The sequence below is a fragment of the Barbatula barbatula genome (assembly GCF_947034865.1).
Source record: "Barbatula barbatula genome assembly, chromosome: 3".
NCBI lineage: Eukaryota > Metazoa > Chordata > Actinopteri > Cypriniformes > Nemacheilidae > Barbatula > Barbatula barbatula.
The window spans coordinates 17628434-17652158 of record NC_136764.1 but is presented as its reverse complement, the minus strand read 5'-3'; the positions used below and the strand labels follow the sequence as shown (position 1 = coordinate 17652158).

At 37.8% G+C, this 23725-nt stretch overlaps 3 protein-coding genes across 8 annotated transcripts; 1 reads left to right on the top strand and 2 right to left on the bottom strand.

Annotated features, from left to right (window-relative positions):
* Window positions 1-212: 212 nt before the first annotated feature.
* On the top strand, window positions 213-16065 carry frrs1a (ferric-chelate reductase 1a). Of its 4 annotated transcripts, XM_079451892.1 has the most exons (16): window positions 244-290; window positions 693-908; window positions 1037-1176; window positions 1315-1409; window positions 1515-1668; window positions 1752-1934; window positions 2185-2283; window positions 2506-2653; window positions 4293-4406; window positions 4750-4865; window positions 5023-5109; window positions 5356-5453; window positions 5538-5596; window positions 5693-5836; window positions 6021-6079; window positions 6488-7344. In XM_079451892.1, exons 2-16 carry the CDS (start codon window positions 701-703, stop codon window positions 6578-6580), a joined length of 1797 nt encoding a protein of 598 aa, XP_079308018.1. In that variant the 5' UTR covers window positions 244-290; window positions 693-700; the 3' UTR covers window positions 6581-7344. The 4 variants fall into 4 exon arrangements, 2 of the variants coding, with proteins under 2 accessions (XP_079308018.1, XP_079308019.1); XM_079451893.1 differs by lacking the exon at window positions 5693-5836 and having other exon boundaries at window positions 255-290; window positions 6488-7317; XR_013786367.1 differs by lacking the exons at window positions 5538-5596; window positions 5693-5836 and having other exon boundaries at window positions 213-290; window positions 6488-7317.
* LOC306891532 (uncharacterized protein) lies at window positions 6653-12413 on the bottom strand. 3 transcript variants are annotated; one of them, XM_079451890.1, is made up of 4 exons: window positions 12309-12413; window positions 8016-10011; window positions 7813-7901; window positions 6653-7528 (listed from the first exon to the last, which is right to left on the bottom strand). In XM_079451890.1, exons 2-4 carry the CDS (start codon window positions 9904-9906, stop codon window positions 7517-7519), a joined length of 1992 nt encoding a protein of 663 aa, XP_079308016.1. In that variant the 5' UTR covers window positions 9907-10011; window positions 12309-12413; the 3' UTR covers window positions 6653-7516. The 3 variants fall into 3 exon arrangements, with proteins under 3 accessions (XP_079308016.1, XP_079308014.1, XP_079308015.1); XM_079451888.1 differs by lacking the exon at window positions 12309-12413 and adding an exon at window positions 11337-11520; XM_079451889.1 differs by having other exon boundaries at window positions 6654-7501; window positions 12309-12390.
* Window positions 14492-18579, bottom strand: palmda (palmdelphin a; the record flags this gene model as incomplete). Its single annotated transcript, XM_079451945.1, has 7 exons — window positions 14492-15435; window positions 15586-15702; window positions 15915-15939; window positions 17143-17257; window positions 17961-18079; window positions 18156-18236; window positions 18535-18579. The coding sequence occupies 7 exons, from the start codon at window positions 18577-18579 to the stop codon at window positions 14492-14494; spliced, it is 1446 nt and encodes a 481-aa protein (XP_079308071.1).
* Between the last annotated feature and the right edge of the window lie 5146 nt (window positions 18580-23725).

Here is a 23725-nt window from a genome sequence, read left to right as displayed (position 1 = left end):
CTTGAAATGTTTTAGACACACACGATCAAAACGTTTGAATGCAGGACACTGCATGGGCTATATATAGGACATATTTGCATCGGATTTACGTTGTGTATAAACGACTTTATATATAAATGACAGGGTAAGCAAACAAACAATCTGCAGCGGGATTTTGTCTCCACCGTGTGGCGGGAAAGAAACTTGACACGATCCGCCCATTCTGAATATTCATGATGAAACCACACAACAGCCAGTAAACTTAGTACCTGTCTGAGCACAGGTGTCTGAGCAGACAGGTATCTGACGAGGTAAGAGCAGCGTTTGCTTTTCAAGCTGTATGAATTAGGAATGCTTTCTATTCATTTCACGATTGTCTGTAAATGGACAGTTACCATAAAAAAAAATTGTTATATGTTTGGATTGTGCAATGTTATGGTCATTTGGATACGAAAATGTTTCTTTGTTTATAGATTTGAGTGTATGTGCTCTATAGAGAATACAATTTAGTAGTTTATGCAAAGGTCATAGGTCCAAAATTCCGAAGCCTCCATTCGAGCAAATTCAATACAGTTTTTCATTGGCAAGACAATATTAAACACTTTAATCCTTCTGAGTGTTCTGTAGCTGAAATACAAATGCAAATGATTGTAATGAATGAGAAAATGTACACGCATACCATCAGGACTAATGGCTATAATTCCATATCCTAGACTTGGGGATGACGGCACTGGATATGTGCAATCTACAAACTGCTCTTGCAATCCTTGCAACTTTATGTTTGACTGTCAGTGGATATAAAAATGGAAAAGTGGAGAAAGCTTGTGAGAGCATGTTGCCGGAGCATCACAGCCATCCAAACGCCACTACCAGTCCATGCACACTGACTGCTAGTGTGAGTGAATTTGGCCCAGGAGATCAGATCAAAGGTACAGCAAACCACTATAACTGCGTCAACGATTAGCATTGGTTCCAATATATTGTGTTGTATTGAATTACACTATGTTTTTGCTTTCCTTGACCAAATAAATGTATTTATTGTAACACTTGTCCATAGTCACTCTTTCTGGAGACAAGCACTTTCAGGGCTTTCTGATGCAGGCCAGAGATGCCTCAAACCCTGTCGGCTCAGCTGTTGGCTCATTTACATTGGTTGATCCCAAGATTTCTCAGCTTTTGACATGCAACAACATAGAGGTACACTATCACGCAATATATTTGTTATACATTATCACAACAAACCCTGAGTTACCATCTCACCTAGAAAACTAAACCGTATGAATCTGATTTTGATGCATTGCCATACAATGATTGTTCATTTTATGTATTTGAAAGGGTTCCGCTGTTAGTCATACAAGTGATGCTCAAGAGACAGAAATTCAGGTGATCTGGAATGCCCCGCCCGAAGCACCTCCCACTGTTCAGTTTTTGTAAGATTTTCTGTTCTGACCCTGTCTCAAGAGCCGAAAGTGCTCTCTAGATTCATATTGGCTCTTATCAGTTAGTGTTTATCAGTATGTTTGTTTTTTATTTAGTGCCACTGTGGTTGTCCACTACCAGACTTTCTGGGTTAAACTTCCTGGTCCTGTCATATCTCAAAAGGGAATGACTCAGACCCCACCTCACTCTACCACCACTAACTTGTTTACAAACTCTGCAACAACAACCACCTCTTTACTTCCTCAACCAGTATGTGCCAAAACAAGCTTCATCACATAATCTGCTAGATTTTGTTTTGAGAAATGATCATTTATTTTGAACTTCTCTTACAGTTTACCTCGGAGGGATGTGGGAGGTGGAAATCTTGTATTGTTGATCCTGTAGGATGTAACCCATCTGTGGATACAAGCTGCTTCTTCCTTTCTTATTCTACCTCGGGTCAGACGGTTCTGTTTGAGCTCAGTGGCCCAGCAGAGGGATATGTGTCGTTTGCTCTGTCGAAAGATGAATGGATGGTGAGCATGACAAATGGTGTGCTAAACGCATTTCACATTTAAAGGTATAGTTCATCTAAAAATATGTCATTCAAATCGGTATGATTTGTAATCAAGTAGGTTTTGTATGACATGAGGGAAAGTTAATGAATACATACATCCATACTTTAAGGGTGAAGTATACCTTTAAAACCGACACTTGTACTCTAAACATTATGAATTGACAGATGGATCAGATTCGTGTCACCAACAATATTTTGATTTGTGCTAGGGAGATGATGATGTATACTTGTGCGCAAATGATGGAGGTCATGTAAGCGTGGATGCAGCATACACAACAGGCAGAAGATATCCAGAGGTGGCATCCAAGGTGAGACATCACTTTAGGATTGTAGTGCTGATTTTGTACTTTTTGGCACAACAAGTGACATATTGAAAGAGAATGCCAATATGTCACAACATCAATTTAAGACCATAAAAGCATGAAAGTGTTTAGTTCATAATCGGGATGACATCATGGCCTCAAAGAAGGCCCATCAGTTTTATGCAATGTCATTTATGTCAGTAATGTGGTTATAATTTCCTCCTGCAGTCTGTGCTGACGGATGTAGGCTGGAGAGTTTCTGACGGGGTGATTCAGTGCCGGTTCTCCAGATCCATTTACATTCCTCAGGACCTAAATCGCTTCAGTCTAAATCACAGTTATTATCTGTTCCTTGCACATGGCACTGCAGATTACGGTGAGTTTTTCTGTTGCAGATTATATGTAAAATTATTAAGTATCTCACCCAAACATTTACGTGTTGTGATCATTTGCTTAACCTTATGTTGTTTCCAGCCCTCGTGACTTTCCTTCTTCCATACTGCACAAGAGGCAAAGTAAAAAAGTTAAAGACTGACAACATGAGTCACTATCCTCTTTAATGGCATCCTTTTTCAATTCAAACTTGTATTTCTTTTTTGCATGAACTATGTAGAATGAAGATTGACTCTTTCCTTTTAACTGTTTTACTGATTTACAGCATGAATTATCAGTTGGCTTTCCGGTTGTAATCATATAATATCCATTTTCTGGAAGGATCGTGTCCTTGATTCTTGGAACTTGTTTTTCCTTGGCAAATGATTATGCCCTACATCTGACATGCAGCGAGCAAATGTGTTTACAACCGCTGTACTGCCAATTGTGTGATTTCACAGATCCGTAATTCTGACCTTACAAGTGTCTGTGATTACCTGGGCAATCAGTATTCCTTTCCTGTTGTTTATTTTACGACAAAAGGAATGGGTCACTGAGTGCACAAGCTTCCTGTGGTTAATATTGTTTTTACAAGGAAACCAGTACAAGTACATTTTTCTTAAAAACTTTGACCAGTAATACCTGGTTGTCAGTTTCCGTGAGCTGTCATGAATGTAATTTGTGTAGAACTTGTAGCATAGCACATGCAACACTGAGATCATGGGTTTGATTGCAGGGAACGCTACAACCTAAAAGTAAACCTTGAATTGTAAATAGGCCTGTCATCTCATCTGAAGTATTTCACAGTTATTTCAGATAAGCATAATTATTGTAAATCCTTGTAAACAAGCATGATCTGCAGTATCTGGAGCATTCGACATCCACCATCTTTGATCTGGACTCACTGGTACATTTAAATGGCATTTCTCCATCATTTGAGTTGCCCCAGAGTTGATAAGTGTTATTAAAGTCCCCGTGAAACAAAAGTTGCAATACTTCCGTATTTTGACACATTGAGAATGAGAAAACTAGTGGGCGTGTGTTTTTCACTGCAAATATTTGAATGTATAAAAACAGGTGTTGCATTTTGAAATGAAACTGGCAGCAGCCTAACAGTTGAAGGGGAGGAGTTAACAGATGCCATCTAATTTACATAATTTCAGATGGATAGTCACTAGACGACGAAAGTGCACTTTCAGATTTAAACTGAATGTATGAGTCCACATGAATTTTAAAAAGAGAATGACCCACATTGATAAGCTTTTTATAATATATTTTTTTATTTCACTGGGAACTTCCTGCATCTAGACAGCAAGACGTATCTCAGTTTTTGTTATGGTCACTCTATTGTGAATGTTATTAATTGATTACAGATATATTTACTGAATTGAATAAATTAAATGTAAGAATTGTTATAATTATAATTGCCATAATCACACTTATTTAATAAATAATTGGCATCCAATTGTGACAGACCTAACTGTAAGTTGCTTTAAAAGCAACTGCACAATACATATATATACTGTATATATTTTGTACAAATACTAGGGGCTAGCTGTCCTATCCTGTCTTGATATTATAAATAATGTTATAATGATGATTTGATGCTTTCTGATCAGTTTTGTCGTCATGTTGTTCTTCAGGTATGATCCACAGACACAAGCGACAGCCACTGATATCGGCTCATCCTCAACTCATTACTGGACCTCCTAACATACTGACAGGCTCTCGTTCCCCACTGCTCATGAAATCTCATGGTAAGTGTTATTACGTATTATGTTTACTGTTGTTATTAGGTTAGTGGTTAAATAGCAAGTAACTAAAATGTTATAGGTTCAATTTGTTTAATATATTTGCTTTTTAGAGTCATAAAGAAATGTAATGTAAAAACCATTGTAAACATGTCAGAGCTGATGGCCCAGTGGGCAGTGCACTGATGTGGCGGCAATGTGAAAATAGCAACTTATTCCCGACACAAGGTCCTTTGCCATTACTCTGTTCTCTCCTTACACACTGTTCTGTCCCAAAAAGGCACAAAAATATTACTTAAAGAATTATAAATGTTAATGATGTTAACATCAACTGTCTCTGGGAGTGTAGGAGCCCTAATGCTGATAAGCTGGATGCTAGCAGGAAGCACTGGAACTTTAATGGCTGGCTATTTTAAACCTGATTGGCCAGAACAAACATTATTTGGTCAAAAGATATGGTTTCAGGTAGGAGGTTTAATTCAACATGTTTTTTGCAAGGCACACTTATGCTTCACTTGCAATAAAATCTTTAATACAATCACATTTGTGACATGTTTTGCATATTTTTGGCACATATCTGTTTATTTTGTTTCAGTTGTGAAAATGCTCTCTGCATTTACAGGTGCACCGTGGATTGATGTCTCTTGCAGTGTTACTCACAGCTGTGGGCTTTATCTTCCCTTTTGTCTACAGACAAAAATGGAGCTCAGTGAGTAAAGGCTGTGCTGTCTGCCAATATTGTCCAGACAATAATTTTGAAATTAAAATGCATTTCATAATAATACATTTATTATAATAATATAATCTATATAATTTTGAAAGAGATTGAAATCAGTACCACACTTTCACTTTCTGTCGATAGGGGGCAGTATTTCTTTTAAGATCAATGTCAGAGTGGTTTTGTTTATTTCGTTGTAAATAGTTTTTAATGTGTTTATTTATTGTTTCTGTGCAGGGAGCAGGTGCTCATCCATACCTAGGCTGCACTGTCATGATGCTTGCTTTTTGTCAGCCTATAATAGCTGCTTTCAGACCACCCCCAGACTCCTCAAGGTATTATAAAGCATATTAATCTCACTGTGAAAACATACTGTATCTAAAAATAATAGTCCCAGTATAAAAATGTAATTTCCTCAGGAGGTGGATATTTCATTGGTTTCACTGGGGTGTGGGAAATGCAGCTGAAATAATTGCAGGTAGATGTTGCTCGAATTTTGCTGTGCTTTTCAGAAATAAAAGCTTTATTAGTAATTTCACTGTCAAACATAAACAATGTCAAACTACTGTTCCAGGAGCATCTATGCTTTCTGGAATACGACAACAGTCTCTCTTGCTCCCTTATCCATGGACCACGGGAGTGTTGTCTGGTTTTGTTGTTTGGAACATTGTATTAAAGCTAGTGTTACAACTTCATAAGCAAGGTGTTATTAAAAAAGGTGTGTAGCTCATTGTCATGCTGATCTTACTGTAAATAAACATCCATAAATAACTGTCTTAACTGAGAATACACTGTATATTCAATGTCTCTGCCCATGACACAGACATGATTTGCAAGACTTTTCCAACTGAGACTAAAATGAGGCAAAATGATCTGTTTACTAATTTCCTTTGTCTCTGCAGGGAGTAAAGATGAAGACGAGACTCCAGTTCTCTCAGATATTTCAGGAAGTGCAAGCTGGGTAAGGCCAAACTTCAGTCAGATATAACCATGTGAAGATATACTCCCAATGGGCTCAAAACCATCAGAATATAAATTTTAAAGCCCTTCATCGGGGTCCAAATTAACATGTCAATGGCAGGTGAAGTAACATTTAAGTATTGAAGTAACATTAACATATAAGCTACTATAAATAACATTTATCATACATATTTACTGTATTGTGGGTTTATCTGTAAACAGAGAAAAATATGTGTGTGTACTGTATGTAGACAAACATTGCACTTCTGTTATATACTCACATTTGTTATATACTCTCAAAATCTAAATCTTACTTGTTTTGGGATTTGGGAAGTGTTCATTTTGAAGTATGAACATAATGATTATCAAAAAAGTATATCAACGAAATCCCTTCTTGTTACTTTGACAGGATACCAAGTTTAGAGTTCCGGTCCTTGCTCTTTTTGTGCTGGGAAACTCAGTATTCTGTATCACACTGCTCGACGCCATAACTCGCATATGAATCATATGGCAACTTTTCAGGACAGAAAGTGGGATGCCTGGCGTTATTTAAGCAGCAGGAGAAAATGTCTTTAATTTCAATTTAAAGATTTATTTCAATGTTTTAACAGTATTTTGCATTGGCATACTCGCATACTGCAACAAAAAACATCTGTGATGCGACATGAATATTATAAAGTGAAAATCAAACATTTTAAATTAAGTATTTACACACAGGAAAAAATGTCACATTATAAGTAGGCAGTCAAAGCAAAAAAGATAAAATGCTCACAATAGTTATGAAACTAGCTATGAAACTAGATCTTTTAACACTTTTGGGAGCTACATCCAAAATATACTCCAAAATTTACAGTACATCCAAACACTATTATTTTAAACATTCTGTACAATTATATTGCCTGTCTTAAATTGCACGTTTGATCAGATGAAATCAAAGATGGTATTTATTTCAATAGTTCATTATTTTATTATATTTTAATGATCAAGAAATGATTGGTCCATAATCTTCAGTTTTTTAATGCGTGTATAGGAATAACATTCTCAATGTTTGGATTTTTTATACATAGTGCAAGTGTTATTATAAATTGTGCTTCATGTGCAATAATATAAAAGTTTATCCAGGATAAGATTCAGAATGAAAATACTATTCACATCTTAATTGTAAAAAGGTTAGCTTTGCAGTGGTAACATTTATAAATATTTGTAATTTCACGCTAATAAATTTTTGATTTATATATGACTAAACGTTGTACTTTCTATACCTCTACGTGCTTACGCTGTTTTGGGGTCTTCATTTCTGCTAATGTACTTCATTAAGTCAAATCATTCAGTCTTGTTGCTGATGATTGGCAAAAATACCTGCTTCCCACCTCTGGACCAGGGCACTTTTCCGTCTCACTCGAGGGAAAGGTGACTCAGGGAGCTGAAGGAGAAAGTTTCACCTGTAAAACTGCATGCAGTTTCCAGTTACAAGGTGAAATGAGCACATAACAATGAGTTGCCAAAGACATTTGAATAAACAAAAGAATGATGCATTGGAGTGAAATTAACAGTGAAAGATGAGAACATTAATATACATAAAAACACAAACAAACACATTGAATATGTTTAAACTCACTACCATAGTAAGAAACCGAGACATTTATACAGATTTGGAATAACTTGAGGGTGAGTAAATGACCTTTGTGGGAACTGTTCCTTTAACCACTATTTGGATGTAATACAGAACAGTACCTTGTTGTCACATGACAAAGTGGACCGGTCGATTTTCCGTGTCTTTGATGGGGATGAGGGGGATGACTTAGATTTCACTGGTGCATCTCCTGTGAAGTGTACATCAAAGAACTTTGTCATTTACTACTGTAATAAATAGGCTACTTCCCGAAACATAAAACAATTGAATGACTTTATTATTTCTACATCATTAACAATATTACCTGGTCTCTCATACGTGAAATTCTGCAGCTGGCTGGGGGACACAAGGACCGTGTCATATCTCTCCTTTGCATTTAGTTGTGCCCTCTGCCTCCTAAGCTCCTCTTCTCTTTGCTTAACTATCTTGATCTCCTGGTCCACCAGAGACTGCGTGCTATGGGAGCGGAGTTTAAAGAAGGGATTATTATGGAACGTGCTTTCTTGTATCTCCTGGCACACAGTGCTCAGACAGAACTCTGAGGCACTTCGGATGATGAGATTCGGCGTCTCCAGAATAATGACGTTGTTTGTGTCTAAAGGCCATTCTTGGAAAGTGCTCATCCCTGGAGAGAGCAGACCACCTTTCCCTCTATTCCGTGGGCTTGTGGGGTAGGAATCCGGCTCGAGGATTATGACATTACTGGCTGTCATTTCATGGTATGTGGGACTTCTTGCAGACGAATGAGTTCTCGCACTAGAAGATCTCTGGGACCTGCATCTGTCCTCTGGTGTGTTGAACATCCTTCCTCTTTCTCCAGGTTCTGATCTGCTGTGCGGAAGAACGCCAGGCCTGGTGCCGGCAGAGGCCTTTGCCATTGCTCTCTCATGTCTGAAATTCTCTTCTCTCTCTAGCGCTTCACGGATCTCCCTCTCCACCGGATTCTCCGGCTCATCGTAAGGGGACCTATAGCTTGTGTCGTCCAAACCGGAGTCCTCAGAACAGTGGCTAAACTGAGTGTACTGATAATCACCGAGACTGTCTGTGTCATGGTCTTTTCTTGGGCGGCCGATGTTGCGCACAGGTGTGTACATGAAGCTGTGACCGCTCTGGCAAGACCCGTGTTTCACCATTGGCCGGTGCACCTGACCCTTGGTTTGCTCCTCAATCTTTTGCCACTGCCTGCGAGCCACCCTGAAATCCAAATGCTCCGCGCTGACGTTCTCGGTTTTTATTTCTTGAACCACGCAGAAGTCTTGTGGGAACTTTTTGTCTAGTTCTGACGTTGAACAAGACAGGCGCTGGAGGTTGGCCATTGAGCTCTTTTCTAGCTCTCCTTCATCCTCTGGAATCTTGGTTAGACTGCAGTGATGGGCAGAAGAATTTAACGAAATGTCTTGAAGCTTGCATTCGGTGGGATAGTCTGGTTGCTCTAAAATATCACTTTCACTGATGGTTATGTCCATGACTGTATCTTCACTTTCAGCAGTGCTTTCGGTCACTGCATTGTCCTCCTGTCTTGCTTGGTCTTCTGGGTTTATATCCGGTTCAGCTACTCCCAACCTATCACAATTATTTTTAGTTTCTTCTTTGTCAACTGTTGATGGAGCTGTGGATCTCCACGGCTCCTCCACATCGCTGTCTGATGAAATAATAGCCAACTCCACACGCACACAATCGCTGAGGTCATCCCGTTCCGTATCCTGACATGATTCTTCAGGGACTTCAGAAATAGTACGCTCGTTCATTTGCTCCTCGCATACAGATTCGTGTGCATCCATCTCTTCCTGGGGTTCACGGTGTTGTTCCTCCTGCACAGTCTCACAAATTTTAACTTCTGTTTCTTCCTCCGGTTGGTCATTTAGTTGAGGGCTATCGTAACTCTCAGAGGCCAATGATTCTCTACAATCTGACTGCTCTTCTTCATTGACCTTGACCGAAATGGCTTCTTGGGAGTCTATGCTCTCATCAGATTCACCTGAGCCCTCACATTCATCTATGCCTTTGCTTTCTTGCCCATCCATATCTTTTTCCGAGTTGCTCTTTGTGGTATCCAGGCTCTCTGCGAAATATGTGTCAAAACGTTCTTTCTCCTCCTCCTGCTCACTAAACTGGCATTTCTGGTCGTCTGTACACCCGGGATCCATTTTACAGTCTGTTATATCAGCCATTTCTGAACGCTGGCTGGTCTCCATAGTTACCGGCTCAGAGTGGTATTCCTGCTCTTGTTGTTGCTGATTTACAGAGCTGCTTTGACCTTCATTTAGTTCATTTGACTGTCTCACACCAGCTGTGGCTCTCTATAAAAGTTAGTTTGAAAAAAAAAGAGCGGTTTAGAAACAAAGTAACGCAACACCGAGAAACTGGAAGTATAAAATATAACAGACCTCAGTGACTCAGTCCTGTTTTTAATGGTTTAGATGCATTTCATAAATGCAAAGTAAAGCTTAAGTACGTAGAAGCAGTTTCAGACAGAAATTGTACTGTGCCACTTTATTTCATCAAGCTATTCTAGCATTCATTCTGTGAGTCGTGAGAGGTGGGCGGATGTCTTTGAAACCAACTCACCATGAGATGTGATTTCCAACAGAGCATTGTGAAAGTATGCTGAAAATCAGCTTTTTGTGCTTGAGGCTTGTAGGATTCCTAATTTTATTCCTATTTCGAATTAGGTCCGCTTTATGTAGAATGAATTGTTCTCTCCACATGCTTTCATATCTAGGCTGAATAAATTCCCGTCTCATATGATCACTTTTTAGTTTGTCATTCCCTTCACTCTCTGCTTTAGTGCAAACTAACCCTAACTCCTACAATATAATAAACTCAGTGTAGTTTATATGCATGAGCATAATGCCTGTTTATATGACACTGACATAGTTGTCATCATTTATTGGCAAGATATCATTTTGAGGGTTTAGCTAGTTGCCTGGCAACATGCATTTCCTATAAAGGCTTGTCTTATTTATGGTAAAATGTGAGATGTTTTACATTAGAAATGTAAATGCTTCATAGGCTCTAATGCTATGAGGTTTATTATGGCTATCCGCCAGTTTATTTACTAAGAGGGAAGCAAACAAATCTATTGGTCATATCGAGTGGACAGGATGTCCTTTTAGGCATGTCTACTGCTGAATGGACATTCACCCTAAAGCTACCCCCTCTGTTCTGGAAAATAGCCTACATGATGTCTGAACACCACATCCACCTTGCCAGAGGTGGAACAGTGATGTCATCCACCATTATCCAATAAGCCAGACGGTAGCATTAAGTCAAACTTCTCGTTGGAAAATGATGCAGTGTTAACCCTGACCGTAAAAATTGATATTAACTGTTTGGATACAAAACTGGACGACGCAGCTAAAATCATACATTATTAGTTGTTCTGAGATATTCATTTAATCTGTGTAATTCTGTACCCTATCAGTGCTATGTTAAGGATGCAAATGCATGACAAAAAATTCGAATAAAGACAATGCAGCATCATTTTGCATACACTGTACACTGAGCCAACCACGACTGTACCACAAATGCAGCACACTGAATTTCTGCAGCATTTCTTCTTCGTGCTTGGCGCATGCAGAAAAGGATGCAACAGATGCACAAGCTTCAAAATCTGGATACCTACCAGCAGCTTTAAAAACAGGAGCCAAACGGAAATCATCTCCAATCTACCGCAATAGACACATGCCTGAATAATTTGGACAGTTAACGCGAGTAACCAAATGGCGACGCGTCGCGAGTAATTCATATGGTTGAAGTCGAGTGGGGAAAATAGAGTTCGCGACAAGTTCCTGTTCGATCCGTCAGCGATTGTCAAATGTGAAACGGAGCAGATGGAGAATATATTGGCAGAAACGGCCCCGCCAACACTGAGCGCAGATCCTCTCTTTCCCTCTGGCGCCCACACTTTGTGAGGCAACTATTGAGCGCGTGCTTTTGCCTACGCAAATTAAAACATGCAGTCCGTATTCTGACCAAGTCCATTCTAACATGTCTTTTGATGTTTTATGAGCTTATTGATGCTCTTTTCGTGCAAACGAAAGCAAATAAATCCGCTTCTTTACTTCTAAATCCTCTGAGGGTTTATTTTACACTCTGTGGTGGTTTATATACAAAACAGCAGGAAACCACCATATTTTAAGGTTGACACATCACTACATCGAAGTTATTCAAATGTTTATAAAATGCTTCTATTTCCATTTAAAATTCCAGTTTCTGTGCACAAAACATCTAAGCCACTTCCTCATGTATCAAAGTGTGAAGTTTTTCTATAATCTAGAAAACCAGGGACCTCTAAAGTAATTCAGTGTCTGCCACATCCAAATGTTTACATGCATCTTTCTGCTAAAATTGCATATTGCTATTTATTTTTCTTATTGAGGCATACATTCCTGAATACACAGTTCATAAGAGCTTAAAATATAAAGAGTTTGTTGCTTGCACTGTCTTAAACTCCCACACACATGCATGAAAAATAACATGATCAAACACCAACAAACTGATCACTTTAACTTTTAATGTTTACATTTGTCCCTTGTTTAAACTCACGCCATGTCTATTTCATAATCAATAATGGAAAAGCTGAAAACATACTTACGCTCAGGGATGGAGCTTTGAGTTTGTCTGGTTTAGCAGTGGAGGTCTCCTTCCTTCATTTGAGTGCATGTGTGTGTGTGTGTGTGTGTGCATGAACGTGTATGCCAGGAGCCACAGTTCTGATTGAATGCGTGGGAATCAACCAATGGCAGCAAAGTAATTCCACTGACTGACATGACAAGCTTACTCTCTCAAATATGCAAGGAAATGGGAATATATTTAAAAATACACTTGCACACAACTGGCTTACTGCTCTTAAAAAAACAACAACCTCACACATGTAGCCTGTTATTCAGGAGACGGTGCAATAAAAGGATCAGATTTAGTAATTTAATATTTATTATTTGCTTACTGTTATTACGTTCTTACTTATAACTATACAGCATGACCAAAAGCGATGTTTTACGTTGTTTGATCAACAACAAAAATGTTTGTCAGATATTATTGGTGCATTACATTTTTGTTAATAAATAATTATTTTTGACCCGAATAAACAGAAAAGGCACAAGAAAACAGAACACAAGAGCTCACAAGAAGACCAAATAAATCATATACAGTACACACAACAAAGCCAATGTCCTTATCACTTTAAGTTAGTGTCTTTTTAATATTGTGAAAAGTGATTGTGATATATGTGTAATATATCTTACAATCACAACTAGCCAAATCATATCATACATTTATAAACAATTATTCGTTGCATTTCAAACATTACTTTGCTAGAGCACACAAGTGAACAATTCCATTACAAATAGGTTTTCCTCTGCATGTCTGTCTCCTAAAGTCTCTTTGCTGAGATGTTCATTTAGGTTAAATCATTAAATCATTCCTGGAGTTTCCAGTGTGTGAGTTCCAGAGATTGTGCATGTTGGATACTATACAGTTTGGCCCAGTTTCTTCATCCGTATGTGTAGTGCTGTAGAGAGCATAAGAGAAATCCAATTGATTTAGTTCAGTTCTGTACTCCCAAACAAACAAAAGTCGATGGATAACAATACAGGCATGCTGATGCACATCAGGTCCAGCATACCCTTTTAATCATACAGTATTTCAGACAGATACCTCTCTACAGTGCTCCTTCACGGGCTCATCTTTCTGTGCATGGGTACTTTGAGAAAATGGTTATCTTACAACCTTAAGATATTTGTCCTAAAATACAAACTATCCCCATTTATTTAATCCACAAGATTTATTATGTAAGAGTATTTGAAGCACACCATGCCTTTTATAAAAGCTTCTTAATGTTGGAAGAAATGCCCGGAAAAGGATCTGCCCACTCTCTCTCTCTCTCTCTCTCTCTCTCTCTCTCTCTCTCTCTCTCTCTCTCTCTCTCTCCTCTGCTTGAGCATGTGCATGTTTTCAAGAGATATATCTGTCTTTAGACAAGAAAAATTAGAAAAATTACACAAATGTATGTTCTTTTGTCTAATTTATTAAAATATAAATAATATATATTTATTATCATATACATTTAAAGTATTAAAAACAAGACTCATTCGAGATCAGGTTTATTACAAAATTAATTGTCGTTACTTTTCTCATTACCAAACCACACTCACAAAGTCAAAGCAGCAGAGAAGTATAAGAAAAGAAGAGCATGACAGAAAATAATCATCATCCATAAAAGCAAGCATGACACTTTATATGTCATGGCAGATGGCATGCTGTCATGCCGATCACAAGTGGCAAAAGAACAGCGTGGAAATTAACATATGTAAAAAAAACAGAAATTATCACATTTTGGCAGGTTAATATATAAAGTAGAGTGATTACAACTTTTGCAAGGGCTGTGAATTTCTACCCTTCCACCACTGGAGGGAGATAAAGCTCCAAAGCAATTCAGAGAAGATAACAGCTCTGTTCCAAAACCTGGTAAGCACAAATTTCAGTGAGCCCACTGCAATGCATTATGACATGGCCTTCTTCAGTGAAGAATGCATTCGAATCTGGCCATTATAAGGCATCACAAAATGCTGCCAACACAGGCCTCTTAATAGGTTTTGGAAAAGAGCAAACCTGTTTCTAAAACACACTGAAAAACGAGCAGTAGTAGAAGCAGATAATAAATAGCCGTTTGTTAAGACACCGAAGAACTGAAAACAGAATAACATGCAGAGTGATGGAAGCCTGTCGGATGAGAAGCTGCACCATAGAGGGTTAGTGACAGAGCGGATGTGCCACATGCTACATTAGCACACAGCAGTACTTTTGTGTCCCATTGACCTTTCTGAACTTTCTGGTACCTGTAGCTGACGGGTTCTCTGTGCCATCTCCCTTCCATCCGTCCCCCTGTCCTACAGCCCGGTAGGGGCAGCCATTGTTGACGTTGGTGTTCTGACTGGTGTGAAAACCCCTGCTTGTGTCATCTTCACCTTCTCCAATAATCACTAGCTCTGCCTGGACGGAGCCTTCATAGTCCTGGCTGTCCTCCTCTGCATTCTGGTAGCCCATGAAGATCATAGTGATGGGTTCATCCGATGGCACGGCGTTCAGGATGCTGAGCTTGGAGTCCTCTGAGCATGCTGAGTCAGGCCTGTGGGTTTTGATGTCAGAATGCAGGGTTCCTCTGTGGTTCTCTCTCAGGTCCCGATACCCTCCAAACGAATGTCTTTCATTTTTATTTAACTCATGACTGTAGCTGTTGTGAAAATACTCTTCTGATCTGTCATTGTAATTGGGCATGGGCAACAGAGGAACTCTATGGTCCTCTGGGTAATGTACGCTGTCGCTGTACATAAGTTCAGGCCACGCAGACAGGTCTACACTGTAGGGATCCTGATATCCATTGGATTGGTGGCTTTCTCTATGTGGCTGGCTAGGGGATGACTGTAGTTCATGGGAAAGGTTGTAGGGATGTGACACCTCCGCCTGCACTCGATTGGACCTTTTCTTTTTTTCAGAGGCCTGTCTGATGAGTTCCTCTACCTCCACGGGACTGAGTTCGTCCACTCCGTTTGCACCAGGCTGGCTGCCGTCTGTGCGCAGGGCGTAGACGGTTTTCCGGCCATCGTCGTAGACCTTGATGCCTCTCTGCTGAAGCTCTTGGGGAGAAATGGTGGAAGTGGATATTACTTGGCTCTCACCCGTGCGCAGGTCCTTCTGAACATTAATTTCCATGGCTAACAAAGCTGCGAAGGACAAATGGAATCGACAATATTAAATGGAATGTCTTCTTATATGTTCAGAATAGTTTAAATGGAGCATCTTCTGTTATAATGTACATTTATGAAAATATAATGTATATTTATAAATATATCTGAAAATATGTTTCCGTTTACCAGTTTTGGCTAGGTCATTTTTGGCTTCTGCCTCCAGGTCTAGTTTCTTCCTCTGATTTGATAATGGTGTTTTGGGCTTTTGTATATTTGGAATTGTCGAATCAATATGGATTGGCTCTGCAAAAAATTGTTTATTAATGACACTGCATTTCACAATTTATCAAATCATTAATTAACGAAACATACCACTTTTTAAACTGTTTTCACACAAAGCTCAACAGACCAAGGTATATTTAACTGCTCATATGACCCCTTTACCTCAAAAATACATTGGGAATTTCTTTAAAAATCTGTACTGGATTATGACTGTGATATAGATTTTGTTTTACCTGATATAAATTCTGCATTCACTGCCTGTGAGGACAGAAACAGAAACATGTCCTAAAGTTTGTCATTTTCATCTGCGATATGCAAGGGATCATGTACAGCCAGACAGTTGTTAACAGCTGAATAAACATTATCCTACTGCACAGCTACTTGAAACATGAGTAAATTACTGTACACAATTTGAAATATTTAAAGGGACAGTTCACCCAAAAATGAAATTTGTCATAATGATTTTACTCACCCTCAAACCTGTAAACATTTATTTGTTCTGTAATTTTGATGAACACAGAGAAAGATATTTGAAATAATGTAAGAAACTGAGATTCTACCATAGTAGAATTGTTTTTTAAATATTGTTTGTTCTGTTTAACACAAAAGAAAATATTTTGATGAATTTAGGAAAAAGTTGTGGGGCACATTTCACAACCATTAAAATTTTTCCTATGGAAGTTAGTGATGCCCCAGAAGTATCAGTTGCTTACATTTTTCCAAATATCTTTCTTTGTGTTCAACCAGACAAAGAAATGTATACAGGTTTAGAACTGAGTAAATCTTTATAGACGTTTCATTTTTGGGTGTACTGTTCCTTGAATCAAATTGATTTGAATTATTCTATTAGCTCAAAATGTAAACCTTCAGTGAGAACAAAAGCAGCTTGCGGCTTTCAGCCAAGTCAGAAAGTTGGACATGCAATTCGGTGTAATGATTTGTACATAAAATCTCATTTTTTTTATTATTTATAATTATTAATATTTAAAGTCCCACTGCATTCCTGCATCTATACTGCAATTGTATAACTTAAAGCTCTTCTTTAAGATTTAAAATAGCATCTGTATATAAAGGTCATAGTCAGTCATAAAAGTTGCTTCATGCCTTAAAATGACACCCTTACTTCATTAAGTATACAAAAATTAATTAATATGCAAATGAGTCTCCACTTCAGTTTTATGGGGAAAATTAAATAAAAATTTTTACATTCATTTACATGTTTTTCACCACAGGGGGACTTTCATGTATTTTTTAAGTAATAAAGTGCACACATAAAGATGACTCGCAGGACCTGGTTGAGCCTGTTTTATTAGTGGTTGTTATCAGAAAATTTAACCTCAGAATGTCTCAGAAAATCTGATTAGAATGAGATATTTCAACCAGTTGTGTAATAATTGTTTGTACAAAACTTTTAGCACATTTCATAAAAATAATTATTGCATCTTCTCTTAAACACTGTACCTTAATTATTTCCTCTGGAGACTTTTCAATGGCTTTAAGCCTCTTTAGAATCAGCCCCTCATTTGTTGATATATTCATTTCTTCTCTTTCCAATGCTTCAATCTCCTTCTCTATTCTACAGAAAAGAGAATGTGATACAAATTGTTTAAAAGTGACTCTCTCAATCTGCCACTTTTGTGTGTAGGGGTCGGAAACTCCCAGGAGTTTACCCTGGCACACACATCCACGCACACAAACACACACACTGAGACTGAGTTTATACATCTCTGACAACACAGTTGTCACCCTTATCAAACTCTTTTACGTGACACAAACCCTGAATGTGCCAGCACTACTACCAGACTTGCTATACCCAATATGTTACAGCACTGTAACATACTGTAACAAATATAATTAAATATTTGACTGATGTCCCACAAAGCATCTTACTCATCATTTTCACATTTTCATGTGTATGAAACAGTGGAAATATTTTTGCCTGGGCGTGAACTGCACATAGCAGCCGTTCAAGGACATCGCTTTTTTTAGAATTCCTCTCTGACCTCATTGAAACCACAAGGCTAGGTAGTTACAAAGCATTGCACCCCTCTTGCCTCATGCTTCAGTCTTATTGGGGATGATGTCATAAGGGTGCCACAGGGCAAATTATAATAGTTAAAAATGCTCTGAATTAAATACAATAAAACTTTTATACTCTATTGAACTCTAATGGGATTTAAAGGCTCATAATTGTTGGTCTACCATGATAATGGAAATACATGAAATATATAAATAGTACAACACTAATGAAGCTTTTGATATGTACCAAAACATCTTACCGATGTATGTTGCTCTTAAGGACTTTGGTTTGTTGTGCATCATCAAGAGCTTTCTGTGTTTCCTGTGTATTATTACTGTTCACCCCATCCAAGAGCCACAGATCTCTCATGGACCTTTTCTGTAAAAGACATAGTAAGATACCTCACATCCATAGTAATTCTGACTTACAGATAGAAATCTAAATATAATCATACTTTGACATGCTGAAACTTGAGTTTCTCTCTGTCAATCTCAAGTCGTTTCTGGGCAATTTCCTCCTGGATTTTTTTCTTATTCTGTGGACAAATCATTAAAATAGTACACTGAATACTAAATATGCTAATTTTCTGTTCATCTGAGTTTTGTATTGTGATAGTGACTGCCTGACTGTAACTTTTCATACTCATTACACATCCATTTAACAAATAAATGATTTTCTAATATTAATGAGAGAAACAAAACAATTATATAAGAGACATGAAGTATGTTAAAGATAATCTGTCTGAACAGTCATTTATACAGAATATAATTTTGTTAAAATATTGATGAATCAAATATAAATATTCAGACAAAGCCAGTGTGAGTCTGTCTTACTGTAATGGCTTGAAGACGCTCCTTTAATAGTTCTGCCTCCTCCATCCTACTTCTACAGAATAAAATAAATATAATTAAATAAATCCTTAAAATTATAACAAGCCCCTGCCACCCACATTGGTGGAGATAAAACAGCTGTAATTTGCAACCTGTGAGCTGTAATACAACAAAAATGTCTCAACGGTCTGTTGGGCAAAATGGCAACACCAAAATTGACTGTAATTGACCATTCATCATCACCACACTTCCAACTTTCTAAAGATCACTGCCATCCTATGAATAGCAGCAGTTGTAAAATTGTCTCTTTGTTGCACCAGAAAAAATCTGCTTGACAGGAAGAGATTGATGTGTCTGGGTTGGTGACAACCTGTCATTGCTGGGTTTCTTAGACATCCAAGAAAGGCCAGGAGCAATACCTTCCCCCTCGGAGTAGCATTACGTTTCAGTCACCCAATTAAAGATGTGTTATAATAGTTGTTACTGTGAGCTGTTATTTTAAAATCAAAGAGCCAGAATCATAGCATCTTGATAGCACAAGGTGAGGAATGTGAGGAATTGTATCTATATCTGTATCTATATCTAGAATTCTCTTTAGATAAAACACACTAAATATTTAAAATAACTTTTTGATAACCACTAAAGTAACCCACAAATTAATGCTTTAAAATTGACCATTGTAGTGTAATAGTGACAGCACAGCTTGAGTCTGGGTTCTGAGACACATGCTGCTCCTCCTTTTCCCAGGAAATATGACACTGACTCCAGACGTCCTGTCTCTGTCTGCTTCATACATACGGTACACAAATCCAGTGCTTACTCAACTACACTCTGCTCATCTGCTGTACATATCACTGCACTTGAGATAACTTAAGAATAGCCAGACATTCATTCATGTTAAACTTTTACTTTGTAATGCTGAAATCTTTATTTGTAATAGAATTTATGATTTATGACCATCTGCTTAGTCCCAAGAAAACATTTTATAAGGTGTACTGTAAATGAAGTTAAAGTGATAGTTCACCTAAAAAAGAAAATTCTGTCATCATTTATTCAGCCTCATGTCATTTCATACCTGATGAACACAGAGAAAGATATTTTGAAGAGTGTTTGCAACTTTCAATTCTGTGACATCATTGACTGCCATAGTAGGAAAATTAAAAGGTAGACAAAGGTGCCCCAGAATACTTTGTCTTGCTAAATTCTTCGAAATATCTCACTTCGTGTTCAACAGAACAAAAAAAAGTAAAAAGTAAATATTATTTACTATGGTAGTGGATGATGTCACAGAACTGAAAATTGCTAACATTATTGCAAATATCTTTACTTGTGTTTGACAGAACAAATACATTTTAACAACCTGAGGGTAAGTAAATGATGACAGAATTTTTATTTTTGGGTGAACTAGCGCTTTAATATTTAATGATTAAATCCTTTCTGATTAAAATAATCTTTGTTTTCTGATAGCCAGTATATTTAAAAATCACAGGTCTTTTTTTGACCCAGCACTGGAGTGTACGAACACAATCTATATACTTGTTTATTTATTATACACATGTATGCATACATACATTTGACTGAAATGAATAACAGCCATCAGCATAAAACTAAAATGATATCTCAATCAAGGGTGAGTCCCACGGGATGAGTTACTCAACTCTTGTACTGCAGAATTCCACTAGACTCAGGCACAACCTTAAAATAGCAAGGCCACCTAAAGGTAAACTGCCTGATGAGTCCAACAGTAACGGGCACACTTCAGTTTTTTGTGCCACCTGTCACTTTCAAGCAAAAACACTTCCACATTCTTACTGAGTGGAAATCATAGGCATAGGCTACAACATGCAGAAATCGATTTAGTATTTCTAACACTGTGGTGTGAAACTCAACGCAGTCCATGCAAAGTTTAAACCTTTGGGTGCAAAAAGGCACACATTGATTGCTTATGGATTATGCCTGAATGTAAACTTTACTTTATATATATATATTATTTTACATTTAAAATGTCCTTAAATTGTCCATAAGGAAACAGCTCAGATTCAAAGCCAACATCGTCAAAGCCAACTACAATCTTTTAAATGTGATTGTTTTCCAGCGTGTTCATTTTGCAGGTCATCCCTGCACATGGTCGCTTTCTCTGTCAGTTGTGGTTGAGAGGAAGTTTCATTCTAATCTCCTTTAATCTGATCATCAGTGAGTTAAGATGTAAATCTCTTGCGGCATCTGCTCCCATAACAATATCCCGCCTGGACAAACATCTCGTTGTACTGTATCTCCATTAAAACCAAATAGAAAGAAACTCTAGACCCACATCAGTACCAAAACCTTTTTAGCAGTACTGTGTGCGAATTTGTGTTGCATTTCACCGACTAGGTGTAAAGGCTAAATGTAAAATATGAACAATTGGACCTGTCAAAAAAGTGTCATTTAGAAATGTCACATAATTACAAAGTGCCGTCTCTGTCGTCTTTCTGAACGGGGAATTCCCACACGTTTCTAACATTACAGTATAAGAGCAATTGCCAGGGAATATACTTTTCCCATAGAAATACTACAGAATCGAAGACCACATTATCACGTTTTTGACCTTCGTGCAATTATGTCTCTGAATCCTCATCAAGATAAGTTCAATAAAGAGAACAAACTTACCGGGCTGGTGCGCAACGGATGTCCAAGAGAGGCTTCAAGCGCAGACAGTCTCCAAGCCAGCGCTACTTTATGGTCCCGGCGCGCGCAGGATTTACAGAACTCCGCTCAACCAATGAAATGCTTGCGAGCTTCCACGAGCGGCAGCAAGTGTGACGTGTTGAGTATATTCGGTCGCCATAGTTTCATCAAGCTGTGAATACTTGAAATGAACGACAACAGTTGCAAACGCACAGTTATGACACACACAATGTGTTTTCCTACGTAAACGTTTGCAACATTTCTGGAGAATATCATCAAATTACATGAAAAGAGATTTTCGTTTGAATGTCTAGTCATCTTTAAAAGACATACTGATCATCATACAGAAAGACAGGCCATGATGCTAATAGCATATATTAAATATGGCCGAATATAAGAAGAATGTTGTAAGGATTAGTCACGAGGAGACAAAAACAGTGCCCACAAATCATTTGGACATGGAGCAACTCACAAGCTGCAGTCAAGTGTCAAACATTCCTACATGCACTCTAGCAGCTAGCCTGTTTCTTCACACTAGCTGTAAAAAATGAGACCAACCAGGACGGTACATTCCTATTGCTGCCTCTAATGAAGCAAATAAAAATGCAGAGACTTCCCAATCACTCTAGATACGGTATCTGGGTCCATATTTGATGTAGATTTTAATGTCATTTATAGTTTGGTATTCTGATATAAATATTTACGATATTTAGTAGTTGTTTTACAAAGGAGTAGCCTATGAAAAGATCAGGTCCAGTATTTATTCAACTGGTCGACTTTCCAATTAAATGAGTCTAAGTAAAAAAGTTTGCATTCAGTGACTTAATTGTAGCCTTTGTTTAAGAGTTCTTGTAAATATCACCAGGCAGTAGCATCTGCCATACTTACTGATCAAATGACATGTGGTTTAAGATATTTGAGGTATGTGTGAGGTGGGGCATTCACAGACTCTTGCTCTGGTGACAGCTGAGATCACCCAATGCTTTTACACATAAAGTAGTCTTCTGGAAAAAAACAGCGTTGTCATCAGACTATGAAACTGCAAATCTGCTTTAAAAAGATTTCTGATAACATGTGTCACAATAGTATTTGCTGGGAAGAGTACAACGCAGGAACAGAGTATAGGCTATTGTAAGCCTCTTTATTGTCCATACTGGGTACTTGCTAAATGAAGTGAAGTGGAATGTGTTAGTATGTGCTTTTTAAAAGTCACAATATCCTTAATCCACATCGCTTATTTCCTATGTTTAATGTATTTGAGTTATTCTGCATCATCATTCAAATTATTATACATACTATAATATTATTTATGATTAACATATTAAGATATATAATTTAATAACTCATACATTTGTGGTTGCCACATGTTACGTATGGAGAAAGGCATTTGTAGGCTCCTTGTGAGACAACCACCGTGTCAGGTCACCTCCATAAAAATGGACATCTGAGATTTACCCTGACTTATCAAGCTCTGTTGCCAAGTCATATAAAGTGACTTCTTTAAAGGAGTAGTTCACCTTCAAAATGAAAATTCTGTAATCATTTACATGCCCTCTTGTCATTTCAAACCTGTATGACTTTCTTTCTTCTGCAGAACACAAAAGAAAATATTTGAAAAAATGTTGGTATAACAGAACAGCACTTCTATTGTAACTGCAAGTGAATGGGGGCTGTTAACAACATTCCTCAAAATATCTTCTTTTGTGTTTTGCGGAAGAAAGACAGTCTTACAGGTTTGAAATGACAAGAGGGTGAGTAAATAATGACAGAAATCAAATTTCATTTTGAAGGTGAACTACTCCTTTAAGACTTTAAGATAGTGTCTTACAGGTGAGCTCATTAGATATCAACACATCAAATCTAATTTTAGGAAGCGCATTACTGGAAACAATGTGAATTTCAGATCATGACATTTTGATTTAATGTGCTCTTACAGTAAAGTGATGTCCGAGGACAATGCTTCTGTTGATGAGAGTTGAATTATTAGATATGTCATTTAGCTGCCATTTTTAAATTGTGGTAACAAATTAAGGTAAAAATATTAAACTGAAATACCTTGCTATGAGGACAGAAAACCCCATGACTAACCTCACTCCAATGAACACTGTCAACAGCCAGTGACTCAGATCATTGACAGATCGATATGGGCCATTTAGCTTTAGAGGAAACCAAATGGAAATCTAAAGCCTTTCTAAAACTGTGCAGCTAGTCTACCACAATCAGGTCGATGATATATGTGTGTGTGTTCAGAAATTACATTTTATGGATGTATCTAGGCTATGTGACATATGAATGTAACTGCACGTTGGACAGGAATTTCAATAACAAAAACTCCATAAAGTCTGGTCCATTATATCCCATGATTTTCAGAATGGACGTCTTTTCTGACTTTTAAACTGTGATTCAGTAAACAAACCAGTAGATGGCATTATTCCTCTCAGATGCCGGTCACAGTAGGTGGTTACACACTGCGTTACTGTAGCCTCCAATAGCTTGATATCGACAGTATTGTTCATCAAAAAAAAAC